Below are 21,858 nucleotides of genomic sequence, written 5' to 3'. Positions count from 1 at the left end.
GTGTGTGGGGAGATGGGAAATGAGAAACTTGCTTATGAATTCTGATGGGGCTGATAATCATGACAACAGTGGCGAATGCAAACTGGACTGCAGTATAATATATGATAAAATGTATTGAGGAGGTCATTTTCTGGGGGTTTATTTCCAATTTTGCCAGTGAACACTGAGTTGTGTCACTTGAAATACATAATTCTGGGTTTTATGAAAATGATAACTGTTTAAAACTTAGTGTAATGTATAATAAATGAATCTCAGCACATAACTCTCCCAAAGTAATTTATCTTTTTTACAACATTTCTGCTGCTCAGTTGAATATCTTTCAACTGTTTGGTTAATTCTGTTGATAAAAGGAGCTTAATTTGACTATTCATTTGTAAAACTCCCTTGCTGTTAACTTCTTGCAGGTAAATAAAGCGTTGTCTCTGAGTTTTAATCTGTTTTCCCTAACTCCTTTGTGTGCTTTTCCTGGGCTAAGGGTTTGGGTATTGGAACAGCAGCAAATGGCTTTAAATCAGCCAAAATGGGGAAAGATCAAGCAGATTTAGCAGGAGTTCAAGAAATGAATTAATCATCCATCAGTGTTTTATGGACAGGCTGCTTCACTTCCAAATGTAAACATGTAGAAAACACTAAATGGACACATTTGTGTCCAAAACATCAAGTGTATAAGGCTGAAAGTTTAGGAGTGACTCATGTGACCGTTTTTATTCTGCATTTCTTAGCTTCACTGAAAGTTCAGAAGGCTATTAATGAAACTACACTGCAGGTTAGATTTGCCATACCTACATATTTGATTACTGTGCACTTTCTATTAAACGAAGATAAATGGCCAGTTTCTGGGTTTTACTGTGACACCTAACACCCCCCCCTAATTTCATAATCTATAATCAGATAATTATTAGAAATTGTTTTCTTTCACAGTAGCCACAAATTAAAAATAAAATTGAATTCTCTACCTATGTGTGCTGACAACTGAGATTTGAGAAGCTGAGGTAAAAGATGCATGTAATAGTTCTGCATTACTGATAATACTATTAATAACTACCAATAAATTGGGCTGGAATAGAACTAACAGCACTTCAGCCGTGCTTAAAAACAAATGAGCTCTCTTTTTTGCACACACATAAAATTGTAAAATGGAAAATGATGTCTTACAGATGGATCATGTAGCCTTTCTTGCAAGAATACGGAAACCACACTTTTAATTGGAGGAGTGATTCACTTCCAAGAGGCCAGGGTCTGTGCTTCAGTGGGAGGTGTGAAAAGAGCTTCTTGGGAACCACAGCACCTGCCAGTGGGGAAGGGCTCCTCTCGATTACAAGGGTAATGGGTATCACCTAGAGCTTGTGGCTTTCTGCCCTTTCAAGATAGTTCGTATTTTAAATATTGCTTCTAATGGTGTTGGGTACCCTTGCAAATATCCAATTCTTTCTGGCAGTTTTACTAAGCACTTGCCTTCTGTTTCTTGCTGTAATTAGACACAGCAATTACTTGTATAAACAAGAATTTCTATATGACAAGTTTTTTTCAGTTACCAGTTTTAATTTAGTAGCCTTTCAGTTGCATTGTCTACTTGTAATTTCATGACAAAGGTTGAATAGATGTTCTTGACCTACTTTCTCTGTGCTGTTCATTATACTGTGTATCTCCACCATGTTGCCCCTTCAGGGACTTTATTTTTCAGGGGGAACAACTCCTTCTAATATCCTTTCATTAGGATGCATTTCTACTGCTCTAATCTAAAATTTGCTTTGGCAAAATTAAGAAGCTGAGGTCTCCATATTGTCAGTCCTCAAAGAGAATATTTTTTTTTACCCTTTTCTGATATTTGTAAGAAAGCTTTTGCAAGGAGTTACCTTCCCCAGGGAAATTTTCTCTTCTGCCTTGTTCATAATTCACTGACAAAACACGTTGCTGTTATGAGATGGAGTACCCTGCTGTAGGTGGATTCTTACTTCCAGATACTTTACCATACTTTCTTTTACCCTCTGGCAAGATAAAGATTTTTCCAGGACAGAGGAATGAGCTTTCCTGTATTTAGATACTAAATTACATGTGTGCGATTGTCCTTCTGCCCTCAAGGTAAACTCAGTCATACCTGAAAATCGCATCATGCTCTAACTTTTTAACTGTTTTTGTTATTTCATGACTTTACTGCAGTAGAAGGGTTAAGGAAGCATTAACTTTTTTCTGCTTCTTCAAACAGCTGATCGCTACTAAGAAAAGGGGCACTTGGCTTGTTCCTAGGCAATGGCTAATGTTGAGTTTGGTGGTTCGAGAGCAATTACTTACTGTGCTATTTCAGCTACTACAGTTCTCTAAACAAACTATTTTCTGACAGTGGCTGTCAGAGCTGTGCAACTACAGGGCTAGTTGAAAAATTGCTTTTTCCTGCAGATGGGTTAGCGTATATTAATCTTATTCAGTCACTGACTTTTAATTAAAGGCAGTGTTTCAGTGGATCTTTGTTAGGTTTTTGTGACTTAGTTGCTGTCTGTTACAGGGCAGTAGCTTACTCTCTGCCACACATAACTGAGTGGGGGCTGGTTGGGGTGGAATAATGCTTTACTGGAGGAGAAAAGCCTTGAAGTGTGGGATTTCTCTTGGCTTTTGTGTAAATTCACTGTTCGGGATAAAATTTACTTGGTTTGTAGGATTAGGCATGGATAAACTTAGGAAAAGTGATGTCCCTGCATGTTTCTACATGTATTGGGAAACCTTAAGCTAAGTAGTGAACAGCACTTTGAAGAAGGAGAAAAAAAGTTAATGCTTCCTTAACCCTTCTACTGCAGTAAAGTCATGAAATAACAAAAACAGTTAAAAAGTTAGAGCATGATGCGATTTTCAGGTATGACTGAGTTTACCTTGAGGGCAGAAGGACAATTGCACACATGTAATTTAGTATCTAAATACAGGAAAGCTCATTCCTCTGTCCTGGAAGAATCCTGTGGGTAATCTTTGCCTGATCGTGGACTGGACCTGCTACTCTCTTATCTCAAACGTTTGAAAAAGTATGTATGAGAGAGGTATAGATCATAAATGGGGTTAAAAGTTTAAAAATAGAATTTACTGACAAAAGCAAGCTGCTTGCTTTCTAAAAGGCAATCCATAAACAGGGAAGAAATGGGTATTACTTCTATATTCAGAAAATATTTAGAGAGGAGGGAGATATGCAGCGTACTTTAGTTTAACTCCTTAATTGTATTCTGGCTGGCTGCATGTGTGAAACAAAATGGAGAGATGCTCAAGAAAATAGACAAAGATTTCAAAAATAGTATCTCTCTAGAGGTTCCCTTCCAGGAAACCATGGGTAAGCTGTTCATGGGGAAACTACTTTTAGGCAATCATCAGGTAGTTTTATTTTCCCAAAGACTGGGATCAAGAAGAATATTAAGGTATTCAAAATTGCTGCCTAGAAGAGGTATTCTGAGATAGCAACATGTGCATAAGGAGAAGAACAGCAGACACTGCAGTGCTTGGGGGTCAGCAGAGCATGAGGCGGCGCAGTACAGCAAAGGTAGGGGCTCTGCAAGATGTGCCTACCATGCAGGCACAGCAGTGTCCGCTGCATGTCCACTGCCTGTGTTCCTGTTGGCTACCCTAGCTCAGGCTCCTCTAGCCTGTAGTTACAACCATAGCCATGGAGAGAGGTAGACATATTGTAGGTGTCTTGTGACCTTTCCTTTCTGCTGGTGCTATACTTGTGTGAATGTATGGAAAATTGATCTGGAAGCAGCTGCTTGAGGTCAACTTTAGCAACGCAGCAACTGCAAGCCCTGGAAGAGGAGTATCTTGCAAACAGAAGTTGTTAGCGGCCTCTGAGTAGCAGTCATGCTCTTTGCACCAGTTCATACGTGGGCCTGTATGCTAATATGTTTACTGAGTAGTTGTGCTATCCTGGGCCTTTGCTGAATGATGAAGGTGAGCAGCTCACCTCAGGAGGAGAGGGGTAGGCATCATGGAAACCTACCATTTGCCCTGTAATCATGACGGGATGGTAAGAAATGGGATGTCAGTGCAGAGATCTAGTTTGAAATCAGGTGAAATGTGATTTTCATGCTGTAGAGAATGCAGCTGTAGGGCTGTCATTTCACTATAGTTCCACCAAAGAGCAGAGGAGAAGTCGGGGTACAGCTCAACCCCCAGCTATAATGAGCTTCTGTAATGGCTGCAAAATACTTCTTCTGTCTTCGTACTCCCTCACAGGGAGTGACACTGTGACAGTGCTGGTTCCTCTTTTGCCATCATGCCATATTTTGAAACCAGAGGAATATTTTTAGAAGCCACTTTTCTCTTGCATTCTTTGTGAACGTAGCCTATCACTTTTGGAACTTGTAGCTGTGTTTATATGCACTGGAGTCCTTTGTTTTTTAAAGAGCTGTGGGAAATAACCTTAAAAAGGGGGTGGAAGTAGAAAGCAAGTGGGTTGTCTTAATTTTTTTTATTTTATTACTGTCTTCATTTTGTTGCCTGCAGAAGACAGCCTCTGAAATCTGAAAAAGCTAAAGCTGTTGGGACAGAACTCATTTTAGCCCTACCAAGGTTGCCTTTTACAATAAGGCTTCCACAAATATACAAATTCAGAATAACGGTACATATGAAAAAGAAACAAGGCAAGATGTAAAGAGCATGTGCATAAGCACAAAACCACTCAACTTGCTTAGAGCCAGTCCGCAGCTTGAGTCAGTGGTTAGTCTGAAAAAAATCTCTGAAAAATGTACTTTCTCCTTCCATGCAGAGTCTACCCGGAAGCACAGGAAATAACAAGGTTCATGTTCATTATGCCTATGATGCTCCCCCTCTACCCCTTAAATGTTCATTTTCTCACTTAATGTGGTGGAGTTACTGTCATTAGAATGGTCCTAGTACTCACCAAATGAATGATAGACTTAAAATACAGAATGTCTGGGCACTTGCTGGCTGCATAGAAAATACTAGTCTCATGAAATATTTTTTTTTTTTTCTGTGTTTTGTAAGATGAGTTGGTGACAAGCTGTGTATTTGAGTGTCAGTGGCCTTGGGTGATGTGCCAATTGCTGAGCAGTCAAACATGTGCAGTTCAAAGCAGCTCTGAACATTTGTGCAAGGGGAAACATATTGACACAGTCTGAGAAATCTGGTTGGATGTTCTCTGACGTACTTAGTTTCAGTCTCTAAAATTGAATTTTATTTTTTTTCCCCTTGAATAGTAATTGCATATCAAGTATTTTAGAAATTGCAGTCCTCTTGGACCAAACAGTTCTGCAACTTCAGGAATAGGGGAAAGGCTGAACTAATTATTGGCAAATGCAAATTGAGTTAATATCTGATGTGGCTAACTGGAGATAATTCTTTCAAGAACAATTTTTATTAAGTTTAAGAAACTTGGTTCAAAGAATTGATGACATATAGGTAGAACTTTGGCTTGAAGTTGAGTGTTTCCTAAAACACTTCAGCTAAATCAAAATGTAAAGGAAGGACACTTCAACTTCATCTAGTGTGGGAAGAGAATTGAGTAAAGGTTTTGGAAAGGCAAAAAAAAGCACAAACTACTGGTGTTAATTTTTTGTAAATGCTGGATAACTTTTGACATTCCTTTGGAAAAAAGGTGGCAGTTCCTCATAGTTCTCATTCAGCGCTTTAGTGGTCGTAAATAACTAAGAAGTTAAGAGAAACTTCTTAAGGCTGACAAACATCAGAAAAGTTTTCCTTGGCTTAAGGTTTTATTTGGAAAACAAAAATTATACTACAGGTCCCCCACTACTGCACACTTGATGTCACTATAATTTTTAAGTAGAAGATATTCTGAACAGAAACTGTGTGTGAAAAGGAGGAACAAAAAACCAGAGCAACCATGCAACAATGATTCCTGTACTGAATGCTTACTGCAATTGACTGTTTTTGAGAGGTTTTCACTATGCTTCTAGAATCTTGAGTTGGAATAGACTGCAGGATCTCATGCTGATCTCCTCTTTGTTCTTTGCCTGCTTGGGAGGAGTGTGTCTGTATGTATGGGGAACATATGTATGCACAGCTACTTCTAAAAGGCTGTTAAAGAATTGCCTTAATACGTTATTGTTTTGAATCCATTTCTTCAATGAGCAGTGATTTTGATCCTTACTGGAAGCTCTTATTATGCCTAAAATAGTTGTTTCCTACCAGTGGCTGTTTGCATTTCCAAAACTCCTACTCTGTTATAAATCTGAACTAAATGTTGCTACAAGGTTGATGCATGCTATCCAAAAGTGCTTCCTCCATTTTCTGTCATATTATTGAAATTATGAAAAAATTACATACCCCTTAAAAATTTGTTTACAGTTCTATGTATCTGTTAAATTGAAGCTTGAAAAGATCTTTCAATTCCTGTTGTCCTGTTAGATTAAGGAATAAAATATTAGGAATGCAGTGGAAGGAAACTTGGCTTCAAAGCAGCAATTTAATAAATGATGGAAACAGTGAGGCTGCACGCCTTTCTCCTGCAAATTCCACACGTTATGTAGACATCAGTTCATTCCCCTTCTGCAGTTTGGCTTTTCTAATTACAGTAACATTCTGCACAAGCATTTTCTGTGGCTGGACATGTACCTAGAAGCTGTCTAGGATGTCATCTGTGTCTGTTCTGTCCCTGAGCGGGAACAGGTTGTCTTGTACATCCACAAGCACAAGAGATGCTCAGAGGAAAATGCTGGCCAGATTACTGCAGAGTAAAAGCCAGAAACCACTTGGTGTAAAGGATTATTGAGACATTAAAAATGGTAATTACAGAGATGAAACGGGTCTCTGACTAGACTTGTGTGTGTGTGAAAGAAAAGATTTGGTGCTTATCATAAAGTTCTGTACCAGTTCGAACTAAAAGGAGTTAAATTAATATTTTGGCATGACTAACTTGTCTAAACTGACTGTTCAACATAATTTCCATAATGGAGAAGGAATTCAAGAAAAGATAGATTTAAAGTCAGTGGCTCCTCCAAGTATATTAAGTATACATAGAGGTTGTATAAAAAGTTAAATGATGTGTGCTTTGAGCCATTTACATAAAGTAAAAATGTAGCCTGTAACCCTGAATAATGCTTTCTATCACATTATTTAAAAATTAGATGTCCATTACAATTCAAAATTGCTATTCATTGTTATTGTCTCCAGTGGGAAGATACTAAAAAAAAAAAAAATAAAAATCTTAGTTGTTCTACTTCTATAGCAGATGGAAGCAGCCAATAACTGGTTCAGGTGGGTCAGAATTATGACTCAAGGAAACTGGTACTAAGGATAAGCACATCTATTGGTGTGGTGAGTTGACCTTGGCTGGTTGCTAGCTGCCCACCCAGCTACCCTTGCTCCCCTTCCCCCAACAGGACAGGAGGAGAAGGTAAGATGGAAAAGCCTGTGGATAGAGATGAAGAGTTCATTTAGCAATTACTGTCGTGGACAAAACAGTCTTGACTTCAAGAAAATTAATTTATAGCCAATTAAAAATATTGTAGGATGGTGAGTAAGACAAAAGCTGAACCACCTCCTGCTAGCCATCCCTCTTCTTCCTGGGCTCAACTTCGTTCCCAGCTCCTCTACCTGCACCAGCAGCGCAGCGAAGGGAAGGACCGGGGGGTTGTGGTGAGTCCATAACGGCTCCTCTCTGCTGCTCCTTCCTCCTTACACTTTTTCCTCTGCTCCAGTGTGGGTCTCCCGTGGGGTACTGGCTTCGTGAACTGTTCCAGTCTGGGTCCTTCCCACAGGCCACAGAAAATCTTCTCTGTGGGGTCCTCAGGGGCAGCAGCTTCCCTCAGGACATATCCACCCTCTCCAGTGTGGGGCCCTCCATGGGCAGCAGGGGGACAACCTGCATTGCAATGGTCTTCTGCATGGGCACTTCTTCCCCCCGTTTGCTGACCTCCGTGTCTGCAGGGCTGCTTCTCCCTCCTTTTTGTTACCTCCGCGGGGCAACCCCGGCCTCTCCTCACAGAGGCCGCCCCGCAGCCCCTGCTGCCGGCACCTCGCCACCGACACCCGGTAAATAAGGGGTTTGTCAGCTGTCTCAGAAAAGCTGCTGTCAAATTACTTGGAAAAAACCCAAAATAAGCAACTGACTTTGGTATGTTAAAACTTGCTTAATGTGATTTAATAAGTAATAATTTTAGAGAGACCTTGAACAAGTGTGAAACGCTTGTGACCATATATGCGATCTCATATAGAAGTAAATGTCTCCAAACTCTTACCCAGCCCTTCCCAAACAGACTGCAGTTATGTGTCTCTTTTTCTAGTGAAATGTATGCAAGACTTCAAACACTGAGAGAAGGAACTCACCCACCCTCTGCCCCCAATTTAAAAACCTGTTAAATTCTGTACTCTTATCCTCACCCAAAATCGGATTTGGACTTTGTAGCCTGTCTAGAGAGTCATTAAATTTGGCCTCTTAGCTGATCAAAAATGGCATTAATTCAGGATCAGATTTTCCGTGGAAAAAGGCCTGTGAACTTCTACTTGTGAGCAAGTGTTCCGGCTCCAGCAGCTCTGCTGAGCGTGGCCTTTGCAGAGGCAGCTGAGGGAAGTCCTAGGTTTTGATCTGGATGCCAAGATTTTATGCTTTTTGCGTTAGTCATATTTGGGAAGAAAACTTGGAACATCCTTGCTCAAGCAGAGCCAGAAAGTTGTACATGCTTCATGCGCACTTTCATTCAGTCTCATCAGTGAAATTATAAATTGCTAGAGAGTGCTTGCAGCACTTGGCAGGGGAGGGGAGGGGAGACCTGTTCTTCCCCCTAGTCCCTGAATGCCAGTCAGGTTTAGGGCTAGAAATGTACAAGAGGCTATAAACCCTAGGAAAATAAGAAATAAATTTTGAAAAAAAACTGTTAAGGGCTTTCGTAGATTTCAGCTGTATGTTTAGAAACCTGATTTAAATGCATGGTGTGCAGTTACAATGACATTTGAGTAAGACACCTGAAAATATATACTGTAATAGAATGGAATGAATAAACAGAATGAATTTTTGAAACAGCCTCTATAGGACAAGCCTGATGAGCTTCCATTAAAAACTGAGGGCTTTAGTAGAAGCTTTGGTGTAAGATAGTGAGCGAATGTGTGAGCCAGTTTACTTGATGGACTGTAAGGGGCAATTTATTTTTATCCTAAGGTAGATGCCTGGATGCAGGTGGGGAATTGTGCACCCCATGTTCATCACATGCATTCAGTGCCTGAATTCTTATGCAGAACTCTCTATGATTGGAGGTTGAAGGAACTGAGTTAACATACAAAAATGAAGATTTTTTTTTTTTGTTCTTTTCTTTTTGAAGTAAAATATAGTTTCGTGGTAGGTACTTTAAAATGCAGGCCCTCCAGAGCTACTTAAATTTCTGTCTGAATTAGCTGTTCAGCAATCTGGGTACCTGGTGTCCCTTCCCCTTCTTTAAGATACTAACATGAGACTATGTGGATGTGGTGGTTTTAAATATTCTAGAGTGCTTTGTATTCTTTGGAATATCTCAAAAATGGTTACTATTTATTGTTCCTCATATATATATATTTGGAATTACAGAAGAAGCAGAATCTTAGGGTGGAAAAACCACCTTTTTTCTCTCAAAGCTGATTCTCTCTGTTCTTTCAGGAATCTAGACTGTCGGTTCTTTGTGGTTAACTGTTGAGCTGCTTATATATGTACTGCGTTACAACCAGTACTACTTAAGCTTGTGGCTTTATTGTTATGTGGTAGTACGTTCCTGAAGTAGACTGTTTAATGGAAGAGCAAAAGTTATTGGAGAAATATTTCCCTCCAGTTGCCTGAATGCATATGTATTTCTTATAGTCTCATTATTTGCATAATCATCTTCTTGCTTTGCTGATGTGTAAATCTGGACCAGATGTTATGGTATCCTTATATAGATATAGACTAATGGAACCTAATTCTGTCTAGGCCCTTTGGACACTAATTCCTTTATGTATTCATGTCTACAGCTGTGATAGGAAAAGCTTGAAAAAGAAAGTTCTTACACTTCTTATATATTGGATATGAAAAATTAAACCGTATTAAGTTTCTCTTCCTAGCTGAAACTTCTAATACAAATCTCAGACATGTCTTAATGGAGACACACATTTTCTTAATGTCAGATGAAGTTATTGACGGCATTTGTAAATAATAATTAAAAATAACCCAAACCCAGTTTATTAATGTGTTAGTCTTCTCTTTAAACTTCTTCCTTCACTTGATTTTTCAGCCAGGTAGTGTGCTGTAGCCTGTGGCCATGTAAGATTTCTGCTCTGCAGCTCATAAGAGCAAGGAGGTTGCTGAACAGCAGTAATTGTTAGACATTGAGGGCAGGCTGTGAAATGGCTTGGGCTAATTAGTTGTGACTTCAGTGGAAAGATGACACCTTCAGGACACTAATCCTGTATCTTGTATTGCAGTAGTATTGTTCTCCCTTAAGTAAAGACTCCAGACTGGAAAATATTTCTGTAACTGTTTATTTTAAATGGAGTGAATAAAATGTGTGTACCCCAAAGAGAGGAAGAACCTAGGTGACGCTAGGAACGTGGTACAGGAACACTTCAGTGACTCTGCAATAGTTGCCTTGTTTTTAGCAGGATCTATTGACCTCAGCTAAGCGTTAGCCACGCAGGACCTGAAATGACTCTAAAATCAAACAAGCATTGTTGCAGTGCTCAGGTTCTGCATGGGTGCAGCAAGCTTACAGGGCCAGTAGGGACCTGGCACGGCGCCCTGGTGAATAAACCTTCCCAGAATCCACAGAACTGGGGGATGCAGCACAAAGCCTTATTGAAACTTGCATGCCTTGGAGTTTGCAAGCCTTGGCTATGCTTGGAGAGAACGTGAGAACTGCAGGATTCTGCAGCATGTAGTCCACTGCGGTCACAATTCAAGGATTATGGTCTTAATATACCTGAGCTGGTTCTGCGTAAAACTGGCTCAGCTTTATAGCCGAAGTGGGTGGTAACTTTTTCAGATCCACCCTGTAGTGGAATTGATACAGCTATTCAACCAGGCCTGTGATCATTCTTGTCTCTGCCTCCCTTGCCATCGCTGCTTTGTAACTGGAAAACTTTTCATGGATGCTTGAAAGCTGACTGTCTTTGAAGAAGTTATCTAGCCTTTTCATCAGCTTTCTTCCAAAACTTAAGAAGAAAAAGTTGAAATCATAGATGTCTCAGCTTCTTGCTATTTAGTTCAGCACGATGGATTCTAAATCATTCAGCCTTATTTTTTCTAACCTGCTTACTAATGTTTTTCCTTTAAAAGAACTGTTCATGATGGGGGGTTGGACTAGATAACCTTTAAAGGCCCTTTCCAACTCAAACTATTCTATAATTCTATGCTTGTTTTAAAATTTGAGATCATTAGAATTGCTTTTGGTACTTTCTGTAAATGGCTGTTCTGCCACAAGAACCTGTTAGAGCTTCCTACTATGTCCATGGAATTTAAATCAGGAACCTTCTCCTATGCTGAATTCAGAGCAAAATAAAAATTCAAACTTTAAACTAACGCTTGTGTCCTGCTATTCTCTGTGATTTGTATTACAGCTGGCTTAACTGCTACCAGTAGGTGCCTTGTGGTAGTTCTTCAGACTAGCTCTTCTAAAACATTGTCACATATGGTATTCAGGGCGCATCTAGTATGACTGTTTGCACACTGTAATGCATGTAAATATTCAATTGTAATTAAGGTCTCTCATGTCAAGAAAAATGTAAAAATAGCTCAGTATTAGGATGATGAGAATACTAGCCTCGTATATGTTTCTAGAACAGATAAATTTTAAGTGTGTGGTTTGCAGGAAGAATTTTAGTGTTGATGATGGAGAAGTGGGGTTGTTTATACTTTAAATAAGAGATACGTGGCCAAGAAATCAGAAGGCCTGCATCCTGGTTCAGCTGGTGCTGGCATGAACCTCACTGAATGATGTCTTCTCTCTTCTTTACCCTTTGTTCACATTGTAAAGTATTGTGGGTAACAACTTTCTCTCATTATGTATTTGTACGGTACCCAGCATGCTAAGAATCTCCTCTGTTTGGTGCCTTAGAATATTAGAGTAACAAAAATATTGAGGGGGGAAATACAATAGAAATACTACAGAAATATGCAACTGAAACCTTGATGATTAAATAGCCATCCTGATATACATCTAAGGCAGTAAGTTTAAATCTAGTATTTTTTCTTAAATTTTTTCTTGATGGTTTGTGTTTAAAATAAAAATAAAACAACCCGAACAAAAGCAAAAGAAGACCTGTAAGAAACTGTCACTGGTTCTACCTCTTTTCTTTCATCCCTGCTGCTTCCCAGTAGCTGCCATTGTAAGAGAAGTCTTTTCAGGATTTTTTTTACCTACTCCAGCAACTCATTGTTCACTGCTTTTTTTTCTTTTGCATGCCTCTTCACTCCATGCTGTCCCATCCTACTCCTTGTTTGGTTCACAAAGTATTTAATTTTTTTTTTTTATTTTTCAAAAGTACTCATGTTTTGAGACTGAATTCTACTTCCCTACAGGCTTGATTGTATTCCATCAGATCTCAACATCTAAGGATGTCTGGGTTTTATGGTTAGTTATGCAAGTTGTGGATTGTACCCCTGTCCTTTCATCCCTAATTGCAGCTTTCAGAGATGATTCAGCACAATACTTAAATAGTACTTGTACACTTAAGAGCTTTGCTGAATTTTGACATAGAACACAAACCACAAATGCAAGTAAATGGGGGACAAAAGCAGCGATTCCAACCTTTGAAACATAGGTAGATGACATGGAAAACTACTGGTCTGGGGTTCTGTTTTACGTTCCCTGCAAAAAGCCTTTTTTGTGAGATGGCTGTTGCATGGATTCAAGTACATATGACAGAGCTGTACTAGATGTGGTCAGTTTTTTCCACTTACCAGCTACTTCTGCTTGTTTTGAAAGTATACTTTGGACACTAAAAAAACTTTCTTTTTAGACATCTAAGAAGCTTCGTGAGTGCAGTCAGCCTCTGTAAAGCCACTTCTTCCATTATAGTAATCTTCTTGAAACTGCCTAGTCTTCAGCTACTGTTAACTACAGTAGAAAGCTATAGGCTTTTCAGTTTCTTCTGAGACAAATTGCAGTCTCATCAATATATATTTGCATATTTTCCCTCTTCCAATTATGTGAGAGCTGGAGGACTAGCCTCTGCCATCGTCAATTCTTTGTTGGGAATGAGTAAGCAATTGATGTAGTATCTTGGGTGCAATTCCAACGTTTTTATGATAACACGCTACTGTCTTGTTGGCAGTAAAATATATTACTGTATTGCCATTATTTATATACTGGGCAAAGGAGTACAAAAATACCATGTAAAGTATGTTAATTCTTTTAAGAATTGTCCTTGTTTTCCATGATTGCAGCTGTAGCTAGTTTTTTTCCCTGTGTGCGATGATGCAGATAAAAACAAATCTTGCAGCATATTATAAACCGCTAAAAAGTCATCTGGATCTCATTTGCTCGTGGAATTGTTATTCTAGTCTGTGGTCCCTACTGTGAACTTCACTACTGTGAAGATGCATAAGAAGCAAAATAGGAAAGTGTATATCATCTAGAAGGAACACTAAAACATCAGGTTGTGTGCTTTAACTATCTTTAACATGCTGCTGATGCAAAAATCCTGTTGAATTTGGTATTGTTTTTAGTTAGGAGACTTGCTGTAGTGACTTGTATTTCTGTGAAGAGGAAAGGCAGTATCTGCATTAGCTAATGTAGTTAGCATAGAGTGGTTCATGTCATGAAACTCATGTTGAATGATTTCAGTGTTTCCCTAGGTAAATAGGAACCTAAGATTTGATTCATTCACTTTTTAATGGCAATTTTTTATTATCTGAATTTGTATTTGATTCAGCTTGGAAATTTTTGAAGATTAAAAGGTTTCAGTAAAAACACCAGATATTAAAATCTCACCATACTTTAATTGTGCATTCATCACATTCAGGTTATGTTTTTTAGTCTATGAGAAGTTCTAGCAAGTCTGACAGCACAAACCAAATAGAAGGATTTAGGTTAAATTAAAGGAAGAAATGCATTGTTCTATTTTGCATCCATGACTAGATGACTTGTATATAATTAGCATTAATCAATATGGATATCTGATTTGCTATCTTACCCTTTCCTAGAATTGTATGGTTTTGTTAAATAGTTTTACTACTTTAATTCAGTCTTGGGGCGCTTTAATAAAGCTAACAAGTATATTTAGGGTAAATAATCAAAAGCTATGTCTTTTATGGTTACGTTTCTTATGTGCTGAAGACTTGAGCCACCATTGCAATTGCTTATTCGGAGATCTGACCATTATAGTTTTAAATATGACAAATCTGATTTTAGCTGTCTCTTCAAAAGCATATGACAGCTCAATTTTACAAATCTGAACTCTTGTGAGAGTTCACAGGAAAAAGGATTGTTAGGGTGCTGGTCCCTCCTTCCTGTTAATGCTGATGTAAATGTCTTGACGTCACAAGTTTTCATCATGCGAATGGTGATTAAACAGCATGACTGGGACTAGTATTTGTTATATGATAAATGTTGATGGTCATATGTTGATGTAACTTCAAAGAAGTTAAAACAGTGTTTATAGGACAGTAGAGGACAGATTTCTGCGTTATTAACGGAAAGATTTCAGAGGAATTAGGTCCCTTTTTTCATTTCAGGCCTTTGAATTTTGTCATAGAGTTCTTTTAATACCTGCCCACACCTTTTGCTTGAAATTATCTTTAGAACTGCATCAGCAATTTTCAACATCACTCTCTCTAGCTCTTCAGCTGTTCAAAGCCTGCTGGCATTAATGAGAATTGAGACTATTGTTTCCTCTCTAGTAATTTCAACTTCAGTTATATCAGTCTGAGGAAAAATGATCAGTTCTCCTTAAATAACATCAGAGTCTGCATTTTGTGATAACATTTGGTTTAAAGCACTTCTTAAAAAATTTTAAGTTGTTTATGCCTACCAGTCTCTACTACTTTCTGTGCTCTTTATGTTCCCCTTCACAGTTTTGCTCTGCCCTGGGTTTTTACTGTTTTCATCTTTTGAGTTGTCCCTTTCTGTTATACCCCAGAAATCCTTCAACTTCAGTTCTCGTGGTGAATTTACTTTTTCTTCTCCATTTCCCAGCCCACCCTGCCTTTATGAATTCCATTAATGCTTGACATAACACTTCCAAATTTTCAACTGGATAAAGTGCTTCCAATTTTAGTACAAAATGAAATTAGTAAAATTACAGCTGAGCGGTGGAACCTTGGCTTTAAACTTGCTGTTGGCTGCATTGCTGTTCTAGAGATCCTATGTGGATGGCCAGCTTCAGGTCAGCTTGATTGGATATAGTGAGCAGCCTAAGTAAAGACTCACTAAGTTTTCTTGGTTGCCAGCAATAAGTAACCTTGTGTTTAGCTGGGATTAGAAGGATTGAACTGTCCTGAGGGTCTACATAAAACATCTTTAAATACTAGACAAAACCTTTGTTTGAAACTGCATTTCATAACTTGGATCGGTCTGCCTTAAACACAAACATGCACATATGTAATTTAAACAGCTCATGGGGGAGAGCTAAATTTATTCCTGTTTAAATGTCATAAAAATTGTTAAGACTTAATTACATCTGCCTGCAACTTGGTTTCTGCCCCTGCTTTGAAGGCCATTCTAACTGATTCAGCATGCTAAAATCTTCATTTTTTTGTGTGTAGATATAAAGGAAGAAAAATGCATATAAGGGTAAAAGGGTATTTCCTGCTAAGCAAAATACAGTAGTAAAAGTCATTCTATTGCATTGTTTGGATTAGTCTTTAGAAAACTACTTTAATTAAACTAATACTCTCTGACTTCTTTGAAGGCTTTCATATGAAATTTGTTTGCTTCTGTAGGTTACCAGCCTAATTTGAAGCCTGGCATTACTCTGATATTTATTTTTTCATCCACTGTTGCAGAGGGAAATGCAACCCTGAGCTGTGCAGGTGCAGTAGGTTAGCTTGCACATGACTGCTATGTTCTTTCCTTGGCTCTTAGAGCAGCACAGTCTTTTTCAGTCTTTGCCAGTTCCTGTCAGGCCTACCAAGAAAATGTTCTGCATCTTGCTGACTTATGTTCTTTCTTGTCTCATTCCTAGAGAAGAAATGTTGCTTCATTCTCCCATGTCTCTTGGAGCCAGGCTGCCCATAGCAAAACTGATGAGCTCAGATCCCTGAGTCCAACCAACAAGACCTCCCTTAGTCATTAATAGTTGCTCATCTCAAAGACAGCGTAGCTAGGTATAATAGTACTGTTTTGGTCATGACGGAGGCTAAAGCTGCGTTCACTGTGTGTAAAAGGTCATGCTTGCTACCACAGAAGATCTTACCTTAGCACAAGACAGTCTTAAAGACTGCTACAGTTCAGATTAGTAGCAGACTGTGAACCCTTCTCAAGTCTATGGTCCAGTTTGTGGTGGAGGCTTATTTTTGTGTGATGTTTTTGGTGTATCAAAATTTGTCATGGATAGGCTTGTATACTGTCCTAAGTTTTTATTTCAAATTCTTATGTTAGAACATGCTCAGATGACCACAAGTCATCAAATGAGCAGGTATGAGAACATGCTCCCATCTCGTCCAGGCTGAGACGTGGCAGGTGATAGTACCTCTACCTCTGGTCTGCTGCGATGAGAAGCGGGTCAGTTCTGGTTTACTCTGCAGCACATGGCTGCAGTCATATTTAGACACTCGGTGCTTGTATTTGGCTGGTTTATGGGGCGATAGTGGGACCTACTGTTCTCCATTTGCTATGGGTGGATCCTTTTTCTGGACAAACTTAAAGGGGTTTTTGGTTCATTTCTCTACATGTTTTTAAACATCAGTAAATAAAATAAATCAATCTGATTTCATATCACTTGGTTTGGTGCAAATACTTGCAAAATAAGTGGTTTTATTTTCTCCATTTGGCTCATAAAATGGGGCCAGTGTTCTGTTTTCTGAAGTTAGTTTTCCTTTTCTGCAGAAGAAAGAATTCCACAGTTACAACTTTCAATCTCCAGCTTTCATATTTACTGTGACACTGGAACAGACGTTGCTGTGGTTCTGTTTGAGAAGCTCTCTGGTGTGTTAAAGTTTAGAATTAGAAGTTACTCTTATGTTAAATTTCTTTTGTGCATCCCAGACTAATTAAGAATCCATTAACATGAACTGCTCTGCCACTTTTTATTGGTCATGAGCCTAGAGGTGCAGAATAAAATCCTTGAAATTTATTTCACCTTCTAACTAGAGTGTTTGGGGAATAATCAATTCTGAAGTACTATTCCAATAGTGGTAGTTTAGCACTTAAATTGGGTACACGCACATTTCAATATATTGTAATATATGTAAGCTGTGAACTCTATTAATGTGTTTACTTCTACTTTGATTCTGCTTTGTTCCTTGTGTGTATGTATACTTACGTAAAATCTTTCTCATACTGAGTGTGATTGTTTCATTTGTTCTGCTTGCAGTTAAGTATCTGGAAGCAAAACTTTCTTGATGTTTTTAGTCCACACTCAGTGTTTTAAAGGGGGCGGGGGAAATCTGGTACAGCCCTGCAAGTTCCATGTGGAAAATATCCATAAATATCACCTAATTACTATATTCTGCAAGATCTTTTAAAATATGCCTGTAACATAAACAATTAGAGAAAATGGCAATATGGTAGAAGGTGTACTTGCTGCCCTTCCTACTGCATTATTAAAAAAGTAATGCTCAGTATTCCTTTCCTAATTATAGCTGGTAGAGAGCCCTCAGCCTTATGAGGCTTTTCAGTCAATATGGATTTGCAGAGCAGTGTAGATAGGGGATTCCTTTAGCATCAGGCTGAAAAACCCAGAAATCCTTGAAGAAAACAAAATCCAATTCCATTAATTTTTCGGTCTTTGGAAACTAAGCAACTGAGAAAGAGATCAGAAGTGAGCTCAGTTGCAGAGAACTGATAGGCTGTGCTATACAATCTGTGAATCATTTCAATGGGTAATTCACTTTAGTTAAGCTGAAGTCAGCTGAGATCTTACAGTTCCCCATGCTCTCTAGTCAGACTTGAGGCCTGGCTTCTTTCTTCCTCTTGGGCACTTCCTGCTGTGGTAGGAGACATTATATCATTGCATGCTAGAGTAGACTTCCAGTAACATATAGCAGCTGTGAAGACGATATTCTTCTGTAGCTAAACTTAAGAAAAAGAAAACAAAACCAAAAAAAACCCCACAAACCCAAACCAAAGCCCTCGAACACCTGAACAACACAAAACCTCCTCAAAACCCCCACAACAAACCCCCCAAAACCTGAAGTCATTATTGCTTTAGAGAAACTGAAGTAACATCTGCAATACAGTAATCATCCAAGTAATGCTTAGATACTCGTCATAAATTTAGTTTGTGGAAATCATCCATTGATTGTAATTGAGCATAATAGACATACTTTCCAATGGCCTTCTCGTCTCCTATTTTTAGAATTACTTTCCATAAAGTGATCTACATCTTTGCTTTGCCTGAGGTGTAAATGTTTAATAATTTCGTATTTCTCACTTGAGTTATTAAGTTTAAGAGTATCATTTGTGGGTAAAAGATGGATTATGGATTGAAAGTTTCCTGGAATTGTGGAGTAAAGGCAGGAGGTAATCAAGATGCCTTTGCTCCCCAGCCACTCTGATCATGGTCAGTGGGAAAAGGGAGGATGCTCTGTTGTCCCTGGGGTACCTCAGTTCACACACGAGGCTATGAAATCGGGTGCTCTGTGGACCTTGTCCTGTAAATTACACAGCCTCCTCAAGTGAGCCCCTTTTCTCTCTCAGGACTCAGCCACACTTCTGCATTTGTCTTGTATTTGACACTCCAAAGCACTACAGGTGGTGGGGTTTTTTTTGTTGTTAACTGAGCCAGGCTTCTATGGGTGGAGGGAGGAAACTTGAAAAGGAGGCTCACGGTAACATGGCCTGTGACTGGTCTCTAATATTAATCAGGCCTCTGGGTAGGATACGCTTTGGAAGTCTGCAGCAGCTCACAGCATTTCTTCAGAAACTGGTGGGTGCTGTCAGGAGTATTGAGTGTCCCTTTCTGTTATATTTCTGGCTTCTTGTTTTTCTTAAAAAACAACACAACAAATCACACATACCAAAAATTCTTTGACTCCACTTCCCTCATTTGCCTTCCCCTTCCATTTGTTTGCATGTATTCACTACCTCCTCTATTTTGCACACATTTAGTCTGGCTCTGCGGATTGTGTCCCATTTTTCCTTCCCCATAAGGTTTTTAATTTTACAGGATAGGGTCTGGAGCCGTCCTTGCTGTGGAATTCTCTGGGATCAAAAAGCAATAAGAACAGGATCATCAACCTCCTGTTTGAAATGGGAGTTAAGGGTTTTTCCCTCCCCTTTAGCTGGCTCCTTTCTGGATGGAGAGGATGAAAATAAGAGGAGATTGCTGCCATGACCACAGCTGCTGTAACCCCTGTCATGATCATTTAGTTGCTGCAGCCACTCTCACTGCCAGCACATGGGAGTAATTAACACTGATGAGAGAAGATCAAAGATGTGAAGTGCATACCCTGCTTTACATATCTCCACACAGAACTGATAAATCAAAATGAGAACTCAGCAGAATTATGCAAAAGCAACTTGCTGCTCTTGGCTTAGCTCTCGGAATGGCAAACTTGGATGCTCTTTGTTTCAAACATGACTCAAAAGCATCACACACTTTAATACTGTAGAAATAAATTATTAATGTAAACAAAGCTCCCTGCTGCTTGTAAAGCATCTCTCATATAAAACTGCACTGCTGGCTCTCAAGGCCAGCGAAGGGACTCTAATCCTCCAACAAATTACTTCGTAGAACTGTTGGGTTATATCGAAGGTCCAGTTGGAAGCCATCATTGCTCTCTGCTCCTGTGTTATTAAGATATCAGTTTTTCCACTAATTGCATGATGACTGTTAATTTAATCTACAACAGATCAATGGTAGTGAACTATGGAGTATGTTATTTCTATTGAATTGTAAGTGAATAGGATGTTTGAACTAGCTTAGTGTTCTGTTGAAAAGGACAGCAATTGATTGATGTGGAAAAAATGAATGGGAGACTAGCACTTCAAAACACGTGCAAGTCTTTTTACCCTTTCTACCCTTTTCTGATACTTCATTAAAGTTATGGTCGTGATGGCTATAGCATTCATGCAGATTTCTGTGAAATGATCCTGACAATCTAGAGAATAGCAAAAATTAAATGCTGTTTGCTGGTTTTTAAAAGTATGCCGTCTCCTCTGCCCAACTCTTCTGCCCGACTCCTCCCTTGTCCTGTGTGGAAACAAAATCTATCATAATTATCTTCCCATGACTCAAATCCCAAATGACAAGGAATGAGCTGAAAAATCCATTTAATTGAACTGTAGTTCTGTTGCTTGTGTATCCTGTTGATGGGTTTAGTTTAAGGCCCCTAGAAATCTTAGACTTATATTTCTGTGATCTTTTTTTTTTAAGTGAACCCTCAGCAATAAGAATGCAAACAGTGTGAGGTATTTAGGCACAGGATTTAATGACTGCTACAAAGAGAGTTGTAGCTGATATTTCTACTTTGTCCTTGTATCAAAAGGTTACTATAGCTTTACATTTGAAAATCCCAATTACTTTCTAATGTATTATCAGCTAGGTTATGTGTAGTATTTAATACAATGGAGTTTTGAGCATGACTTCCAACTCTTGTGTGCAAGAATTTTTCTTTGATTCTGATAAAATACTACTTTCTCTGTGCACTCTGAAACAGGAAGGAATTTACTGATGTTTCTGATATAGAGCTGGTGAACAGGAATTGATTATTAGGAGGGAGTAGGGAGCCTCTACCATTAGCTGTTGTGAAAGGTTACTGTAATACCACTGCTGGCTGTGAGGGAAGCGGTTCCTATGTGCCTGTCTGGCCAGAGGCAGCAGATCAGAGTGCCAGCTGCCTTTTGGTATGCATGAAGAAGCAGTAAGGTGTAGGCAGTTCAAGAGATGAAAAAATGATTCTTTTAAGCTGTGGCATCTTTGTATATAAACCTTACCCTCTTCAACTGTCAATAGGAATTTGGATAAAGGAAGGTATGAGAATGCAGCATTGTTTTAACCGGTGTTGCAGCAGAAGTTTTTTTGAGAAAACAGAAGGAATGTGTAGTATTTAGGCCATGACTGAAATGCTTTCCTCTTGTATTTTATAAAAGCTTATCATGAACGCATAGAAATGTTTGCAGGAGATCTGATGCTGTTTTAATATTTGTCAAATGTGTACGTAAATGGAGTATAGGAGTCTTATATTATGCTCATTTTCAGTATGGTAGTAGTCTTAACACTGAAAGCGTATGTGCTTTGTTCTCAGAATTCACTGTCAAATCTGATTGCTTTAGATTAGACTCTTATCATTAAGAGGTTGATGTAAGACAAGCAACCTTTTTTACCGTTACGAAGATCTTAAAGAGTTCTGGAAACTACATAATGTCATTAGCTGTATAGGGAGCATCTAACATTTTAAGTTGAGTAAGAATTGCTATCACTCACATTACTAGGCAGCGGAGGCTGGTGCTAAAAAGACCATTTCAAAATGCAGGTGCATCCCACTGCAGTAATGGATGCATTTAACAAATGGGTTTGAATTTCACTTGAATAAAAAATGGTTAATCTCCCAGCAACTTCTGGTTACTTATTCAGATTTGCTTTTGTTCTTTGCCTTTCTGCCTTAATGTGGTAAGAGAGAGAAAATACAGCTTTTTGTTAAAAGTTTCTCAAAACAGTATGTTGGATGCTTTGCCTTTCTGCCTTAATGTGGTAAGAGAGAGACAATACAGCTTTTTGTGAAAAGTTTCTCAAAACAGTATGTTGGATGCTTAAAGTGTGGTACTTTTGGGCAAGCCTCCCTGATACCCTGTCCACAGTCAGCAGGCA

General features: G+C 38.8%; 1 protein-coding gene across 1 annotated transcript in view; it reads left to right on the top strand.

Moving 5' to 3' along the window:
• Positions 1 to 1,924: 1,924 nt before the first annotated feature.
• The window catches only part of DOCK4 (dedicator of cytokinesis 4), a 221,258-nt gene continuing 201,324 nt past the window's right edge, over positions 1,925 to 21,858 (top strand). The window contains 2 exon segments of the mRNA XM_035890904.1: positions 1,925 to 1,950; positions 1,952 to 2,082. Of these exon segments, the coding sequence (XP_035746797.1) occupies positions 1,925 to 1,950; positions 1,952 to 2,082 (157 nt within the window).

The sequence above is a fragment of the Egretta garzetta genome, unplaced genomic scaffold (genome assembly GCF_000687185.1).
Source record: "Egretta garzetta isolate BGI_Z169 unplaced genomic scaffold, ASM68718v1 scaffold503, whole genome shotgun sequence".
Taxonomy (NCBI): domain Eukaryota; kingdom Metazoa; phylum Chordata; class Aves; order Pelecaniformes; family Ardeidae; genus Egretta; species Egretta garzetta.
This window is presented reverse-complemented; position numbering and strand designations above follow the sequence as displayed.